The 8,105-nt window shown below is 38.4% G+C and overlaps 1 protein-coding gene across 3 annotated transcripts; it reads left to right on the top strand.

Annotated features, from left to right (window-relative positions):
• The first annotated feature begins 3,219 nt into the window (after positions 1-3,219).
• On the top strand, positions 3,220-7,632 carry LOC105050810 (uncharacterized). Of its 3 annotated transcripts, none has more exons than XM_010930977.4 (3): positions 3,220-3,734; positions 5,733-5,977; positions 6,390-7,632. In XM_010930977.4, exons 2-3 carry the CDS (start codon positions 5,735-5,737, stop codon positions 7,077-7,079), a joined length of 933 nt encoding a protein of 310 aa, XP_010929279.1. In that variant the 5' UTR covers positions 3,220-3,734; positions 5,733-5,734; the 3' UTR covers positions 7,080-7,632. The 3 variants fall into 3 exon arrangements, with proteins under 3 accessions (XP_010929279.1, XP_029122130.1, XP_073118229.1); XM_029266297.2 differs by having other exon boundaries at positions 3,726-4,807; XM_073262128.1 differs by lacking the exon at positions 3,220-3,734 and adding an exon at positions 4,836-5,038.
• Positions 7,633-8,105: the final 473 nt, after the last annotated feature.

An 8,105-nucleotide genomic window follows, 5' to 3' on the forward strand; every position in this document is an offset into this window, starting at 1 on the left:
AAGCATGGAAGAGAAGGTTGTTTGGAGACGTTGGATACCCCCCTTGGCCCCCTATAATAGTCCAGGTCTCCTGAAGTCGACAAAATATCCTTCAAACTTGGATGCCTTTCGACTTCTTTCTCATTGGTGTCTATATTATGTGTTCGTTTGGATATCCCCATCCAAATGGATCCACGTTTCCTTACCCCCGGATGGAAATTGTACCGTTAGGTTATCTTTCTTTCCATGTGACCTGTCCCATCAAATCAGTGATGCAAACGTTGAGCTAGGGACAAAATTAATTAGATAATAGTGATCTAAAAGACAAAATTAATTAGATAATGGTGATAGGATATAGTTTTAAAAGTTAAGTGCGCGCTATAATTTTCCATCAAAAAAAAAAAAAGAAAAGTACACGCTGCAGTGCTTCATCATACATACCTCGGGCACTTGCCCTGTCATATCTAATCTAAGGTCCCATCACTTCGTTGCAATCTGCAAACTTTGTGATAGTTTCCTCGACAGATGATGGCAAAGCTGCAATTCCCGGAATCCCTACCATAATAATTCATAGACCTGGGTCTTGTTTTGGTCCCACGCCATAAAAAAAAAAAAAAAAAAAAAAAAAAAAAAAAAAAAAAAAAAAAAAAAAAAAAAAAAACTCAACTCATATGATGAGATGTTTAGTGGCACAAATATTAAAAAAATTATATACAAACAAAAAGAAAAAACTCAAAGGATAAATGATTAGAACGGAACCTATTCTCGTTCCTCTCTCTCAAAATCAGAATGACAATGAAACTACTCTCAATTCATCTTTCTCCATAAATATGTTCTTAATTTGACCGTACAAACAAGATACCACATCGGCAATACTGGAAAAAAAAATTTCGTGAAACTCCCTTATTTCCTATTTCTTTTTTATTTTGGTAACATCTCTTTTTCTGATAGAGTATTTTGATAGCATTTGATGGAATCCATTTGTTTAGTGACAGGATATTGTTCGAATCTGGTCACCAACAGGACCTCCACCAGTCCTTCCCATCTCTCTCGACGTCATACTTAGCGACAGCCAGTGATTAGATTTAAAAATGTTGGAAGATCAGATATTAAGCTAGAAAATTTTGCAAAAGACTATAGAGATTTTTGAGATCAAAGATGACTTTTCCGGTACCACAACCGAATCCCATTAGAAATGACAGCTTTCTTCGAGAGAAAAGAAAATCACCAATCTCCGTCTCACAAAGCTAGGGATGATCATTAGATACACCAGAGGCTAGCCTCAGACTTTCCTTCTATTTAGCCGGACCACTAACCACAAGTTTCACCTCCTACCAAGTAGGAGGCTAAGTAACTAAATCATACAACTGCTGTCTAACTGTTATATTTACCCATAGAAAATTTCTGTAATTAGATATATGACAAGATTTTTTATTGGTTATATGCAACTATGACTTGTAACCCACTGCTATTCTGTTGATGTATCAAAAATTATCCTGTATTCATAATGTAGGAATTTTGTGTAAGCCAAAAAATTTGAATGGTGTTAGCTAGAACTTAGAAAGATGATGATGAAAGATTTGTATATGGTGGATGGCTTCAATAGAAGAGGTACATAAAAAATAAAAAAAAAAGAAGATTTGCAGTTACTAAAATATCCATCAGTGGAAGTAATGGATAATAAATGCAAAATAACAATGTTATCTTATGAACACTATTCATAAATTAAACATAAATTTTTGAATCTATTCTGTTGTTTACTGATATTGATATGTAAATATACTGCAAACGTTGAAAATAAATTAGTTGCTAAGTAAAAATCACATTTTCTTGTACAACATTCGATTTCTTATCACGTCGTGGCTACCCAAAACCGTTATGGTGGTCACTGAGAGAGAGAGAGAGAGAGAGAGAGAGAGAGAGAGATCGGTCTTATTAAAAAAATCCCCGGACGCATGCAAGGCTGCTGGTGGTGGGCGGCTTCACCGAAGTGATCCTGCGAAGGTGATGGCCATTTGGAAGATAAATTACTGCTATGTACTTTTATTACTCTCATTTTTTTAATATTTATTTTATAATTTTTTTATTTGAGATGTCTCTGTCATTCTTTTTCTTGACCTTTTGGCAAGTGAAAAAACGATTCTAACTGAAATCTGATTTTATATATATATAGCTGGAATTAGAGAAAATGAAGTAAAAAGATAATGATTTGGGATAAAAATAGCATTTTTTTACAAGGAACCAAGAATCTTTCTTGGGCAGAGAATTTTCTGACCTATAAATAGTACCGAGCCCTTCTTTCGATGAGAGGAAAAGGCCACACACGCAACTCGTAGACTTTATACCAACAGCAATGATTGGGTTGAGTATAAAATTCTGGAGAATATTATCTGGTCAAGAAAAAGATGAGTTTTTTGGTGCAAGGGATCCTCCTGCTTGAATAATTTATTTATTTATCCGATGACAGTTTCTCCTATAGAAAAAGCCCAAGCTGCCCACCCAGGGAAAAATTCAACCTCTGCACTAATATAAAGAGTTGGGTCCGGTTTAAAATGACTAGTCTAAGATAGTAACCTCATTGGTTGATTGAAAAGTTCTTACAAATTAAGAATGTGGAGAATAGTATGGAGTGGCGAAAAGGATCATTTTTCCCTTTTGAGGGATGCATAACCTTGCAAATTTTAGCTGCTCCGTGTTTGCTCTTATTTATGGTGTACCATTAATCTTATGGGAAAAACTTTATCTTTGCACCCCCAAAGGGGTTGGTTGTGGTTTAAGATGACAGATCTAGGAGACGAACCATCTTTGTTGATCTGCGGGAAAGTTCTTCATGTAATAGTAGGAATAGAATTTGGAGAATGTTATCTAGTTAAGAAATGGGTCAGATTTATGGTGTGATAGATGCCTGCCCTTTGTAAAAGTTCAGTTGTTTTACCCTGCTATTATCCAATGCCCTCAAGTAATCACCATTTTCTGCCGCAGAAAAATCCCATCCCAGAAATAGCTTAGCCTTTTTACCCATTTGAGGAGTTGGGTGTTGTTTGGCATAGTCTTCACCTTTTTACCCATCTGAGGAGTTGGCTTTTGTTTAATATAGTATCCTATCTGTCCTACCATCAAAGAAAAGTATACTATCTATGCTGGTTGTCTAAAAAAGTGATCCTAAGGCAAAGAGTAGAAACCACATGAGTGGGTCCTACGCATCGGTTCCCCTCTCTCTCTAAAGGAACAGAAGCAATGAAAAGGATTTGATTTTGTCCAGGGAAGTTGGAGAGAGAGAGAGAGAGGAAGCATCAGCCCAATAGCATCTCGGTATCTTCATGTCCTCTAAGAGCTGTCAGGAATATTTTGTCCACATGCTTAGATGGCTTACGTAAATGAGTGAGATTTGTTTTTATATATCTTTGTTTCGATTTGCTAGCTTTTGTGATCCTCCCTTGTGGATATAATACAATTCCCATCTGTTTCGCCAAGGCTTGCTGCCTCCTCTCCTTCACAGCCTGTCATTGCTTGGTTGTTCATGTGTGGGAAACAACCTGCCTATATCCGGCTTATCTCCGAATCTATCATCCCTTTTCCGTGGATTTCTCCGATACTTGGATTCACACGACGGCATCATTGCTGGGAATGGGTCATGAAGACTGATGGGAGATTGGGTTCCAGCTTTCTTGGTTATTTAAGGGGATGTTAGATGGATGAAAGAGGGGTTGGTAGGTGTGAAGATGCTCGATAAGCTGCAGAAACGGCGCTTGCAGGTGAATTGAACTGCATTCCTATTCTTCCCTCAACACCTTTCAGTCCTTTCTTAATTGTGTTTCATTTGGATCAAATCAGGTCATCTTGCTCTTCTTTGGGTCTTAAATCTGTCATGCACTTCACTTCAAAAAAAAAAAAATGTCGGTCATGCACTTACTTAGGAGGGCTATATTCTCTTCTTGGTGTTTTCTAGATCTTGTTTTAGAAGCCTCTTACTGAGAATTAGCAGAAACCTGGGGTGTGTCTTGGATCGAAATTGGATATCGAATAATAGTCATCGTGCTTGCTAACAAGAAGAAGAAGCAATAGTCTTCTCACCACTGAGTTGTTCAAGATGTGTTTTACTCTTCAGCTCAGAAAAAGATGCATTTTGTTGTTAATGTTGCAGTAAGGTTCACCCAGAAGGTCCACATACATGATTTATGTAATCTATTGTTGGTTGCAGAAGTTTGTGCGTTGGTTGGTTTCTTATGACAGCTTCTTTTCCCATACTAACAAATGTTTCCAATTTTTCTGAGTGTTTTGCCTGCTCTTACCAGAGAGGGGAACAATGTTTTTTGAGAGGCCAACCACATGTGGTTTTATATGATTTACCAGAATTTTATTGTAACCCAAAAGGTAGCTATTGGCTCATAGACTCAATTTCTAGAGGAAGATATATCTGGCCGTTCCTCCTTTTGAAGAACACAACATACCACACCTCTGTTTTATTTGAATCCACCATGTTCTGTTTCCAGTTGATGGTCTTCTATCCTATATTGTGATACCGTAGGTCTACTTCGAACTAGAAGACTTTTCCTGTATCTCCATCTCTCTGTAGTTACAAACTTTTTTTAGATCTCTACCTCTTATCTTTGTACTCAATTAAAGAAAGTTCTCTGCGAGGGGTGGTTTTCAGATATTGATCTATTCCCCCATTTTCATTCTTTCTCTGCAAGAGGGTGGGGTTTTCATTCTGTGGTTGGGGAATACCAACAATGGCTGTTCAAATCATTTGCGAGGTCGTTTGAAAACTAGTTTCTTTATACCGTGAGGTAGATCCCTGACTGCAATGCTGCTGCAGGGCCTATAGGTAAGAAATTGTGCATGGTGCATTGATTATTATACTATGATTATTGTTCGTTGTTCCCATGATGATGGATTTTCTAGCACCTGAATCAAGTTGTAATAATCAATATTTCCTTGTTGGATTGACTATAAATGTTCTAACCTGGCAAACTGATAATGGTGTTAAATCTAGCGGATTGATGATAGCAATTTTCGGGAGATGGCACGAATCGCCGAGCTAAAAGTGGCAGATGAAGTAATGAAAAAACACTTCCGCTCCTTTTTATTTCAAAACTTTCTTTTGACCTTGTAAATCTAGATTAACGTAAAAGATAAATATGGTTTTAGAGTATCGTCAAATTAGTTTTATTATACTTTTGTTCTTTTCACAGATGAATGCATTGATCTTGTTTATCTATATTTCATCCACTTGATTGGAAGTAGAGTCTTAAGTTTTGATAACGTCTTGATTCTGTTGGAATGCACTAATGACACATTTTTGTGACTGGAGCAATCAGCCGATTAACATGCATGACCGGATCATTAAATACACATTTTGGCGATAGAATTTATGATTAATTTCCTGTGAAGATGGTTCTGTATGGTATTGAGGTCCAATATTAGTCTTCCAAGTACAACTGAATCTCCAATAGGCCAATTCACTCCAACGTTGCCACCAGTTCTTTCCTAACCATATGAAGAGAATGCAATTAGAGAAGTCGTTTGTAAACCGTTTTTGAATATCTAAAATTTTATACTATTACGTTAAAATAAGCTCTCTCTCTCCCCCTCTGTGTGTGCGAGCGCACGCGCACGTGCATGTGTGCACGCATGCGAGTGTGCGTATGTACAGGCACATGCTTATTGTTCATCCGTCTATAGGTACATGGTACAAATGCAAAATGTTTTCTGAGTCTTTAAATATAGCTGACATTCGCTTATTGTTGCAGGAATGGGAACAAAACTGCATGGCAACCATAATGTCTTCACTGCCTTGCTGAATAACAACCATCATGTAGTTACTATTGATCCAAACACTTCAGGTAATTGGGACAGGTTCAAGAATATACTGCTCAAGGAAGGCAACCAGACTGCTTTCAATTGTATTCAAGAGTTGTCCATGGATACATTCCAAAACAACAGAGAATCTATCAGGAATACAATGCTGAGGCAAGAAGAAATATTTAGACAGCAGGTGAAACTGTGCTCATGCATCTCACTTTTTGTTCCTACCCACCCCGTGAATGCATCTTGCAGTAGGCTGATGGTATTATGGATTTGAGTTATTTCTGAATCCTCTTGTTCCACTTCTTTATTGGTTTTGTTCTTCTTCTCTCTCCACTCCCTTCAACATAATTTCAGACCCCTATCCTTTCCGAGGCTTCTGCAAATGTTCATTGCAAATGACCAATACCATATCTTTGGGTCTCCATTGCTTGACAACTCGTGCTTTTATCGTGTACTTGTCCTTCTCTTTCCTTCCTAATTCTACCATATATACCATCTCGACATTCTTATTCTGCCAACTGTTGTTACTTCATCATCGTCGTCGTCGTCATCATTTGTAATCAAAGTACTGATGCACAAATTTTGGATTGGATTTGCAGGTGCAAGATCTCCATCGGCTGTACAGTGTTCAGAAGATGCTAATGGCTGAGATAAGAAGTAAACAGGACAAGCTCCAATCTCCCACAATTGCTACTTCCATAGTCTTCACAGATACAAAGACCAGATTTCGCGGCAGTACATCTACCTCAGAGACCAGTCATTCTTCTCATGTCCGTAGCACACATCACTCCACTGCACATCTAAACTCAGAGTACAGTTCTCTACATCACTACCACACAAGGGCAGGCCCAAGTTCACGAGAGCTAAGCATCTACTCAGAAGACCCTTTAAGAGCACAGAAGGGCTTTGATCTTGGACAGCCTTCTGAAGACCGCACCTTCACAGAAGTTGGGCATACTCAGGATCACCCCACCAACTTGGGTAAGCATCTGAAAGAAAAGATGAAGGCAGAAGGCTCAGATTTGTGGCCTGAGGACGAGAGTGATGTTGACCTAACACTCAGCATAGGATGTGGCACAGATAAGAAGAGATCAAAACATTGGCCTAGCTTGAATGAGGAAATAAGCTTCTCTAATTCAACTCCAAGTGATATCAGGCCGCTGCTTTTGTCTACAACATCCAGACCAGGGAGAGCAGAGGAATGCGGCGATCACTCCACCGGCTTTGACAGAGAAAGCTTGCAGACACCTCCCTGGCTTTTCCAAGCTTTGGATTTGAACAAGACGTAACCTCAAAAATTGCACGTATCCTTTTGGCAGAGGCATTTGCTTTTCTATGGGGTTCCAACTTCAGTGCATCAGCACCCATTCGAGTGGCAGCTCTCATGCAGGAACATGCTTCCTGAAGCCTATAAAGTCTTCTCAACACTGCTTCTCATACTCTTCTGGATATCGCTTTCGAGCTTCAAAAATTCTTTCATTGGATCAGTTTTTATGGGTTTCAAGATTGATTTTAATCAGTGGGAGAACATCACTGATTCGGCTAAATACTGAACAAACTCCAAGTCTTAATGGAGTTGGGAGTAAATTAGGTTCTCTTACAAAGATTATACAAGCGGTTCTCATCTTCAGCAGCACATTATGAGAATAATGTCACTGAGGCTTGATGTCACAAGGAGAGAAATGATCAGTAACAAGGTGATTTCTGTTGTCCGAAAATACTGACTCTAAACTTCTTCACACGTAAATGCAAGCTAACATCTTTCTTCTGCAAGGATATAAGGCTTTCTCATCTTGTTCCTCCATATTTGCCAATTTATTATTCTTCCTGATTCAGCCGGTATATGTGTTGTGTTTCTACTCTTGGCTTGCCATTGGTTCAGAAAGTAGTAATACCAGGAGTTAGGAAAGTTCCTCCAAACAAGGTTTTCAAAGGAGTGAAGTCATCATAGGCCTGGGAGTTTTGGACTTGATCGATTTGTATGGCAACAAAAGGTTATCTATATTTCCTTATTGAATATGAAATGAGCTTTGGGAATAGGGCAAGCAACTATGTTTAACTACAATCATTGTAGTCAAGCAAAACAAACTCATAGGAAAATGTAGATAGCACAAGTGTTGGTCAAGAGTTGGCAGTATCTCCACCATGGGAACTTGGAGGGGCAAGGATGGAACAAAGAAGAAATGCAAGAAAAGGATTTGAAAATCTCTTAAAATGCATCTTCCCCCAAATAAAGAATCGGTTTGATTTCGCATACATTACTCCAGCGCATTATGACAATGTTGAATCCATTTTCCCAAATAAATTTGTGATCT

This window comes from Elaeis guineensis, chromosome 8, assembly GCF_000442705.2.
Source record: "Elaeis guineensis isolate ETL-2024a chromosome 8, EG11, whole genome shotgun sequence".
Taxonomy (NCBI): Eukaryota; Viridiplantae; Streptophyta; class Magnoliopsida; order Arecales; family Arecaceae; genus Elaeis; species Elaeis guineensis.

Bases quoted from the DNA above. Each gene is read 5' to 3' on its own strand.
- LOC105050810 (XM_010930977.4), top strand. From the start codon at position 5,735: ATGGGAACAAAACTGCATGGCAACCATAATGTCTTCACTGCCTTGCTG. The intron at 5,978-6,389 runs GTGAAACTGTGC...TTGGATTTGCAG, and splicing joins AAGAAATATTTAGACAGCAG to GTGCAAGATCTCCATCGGCT.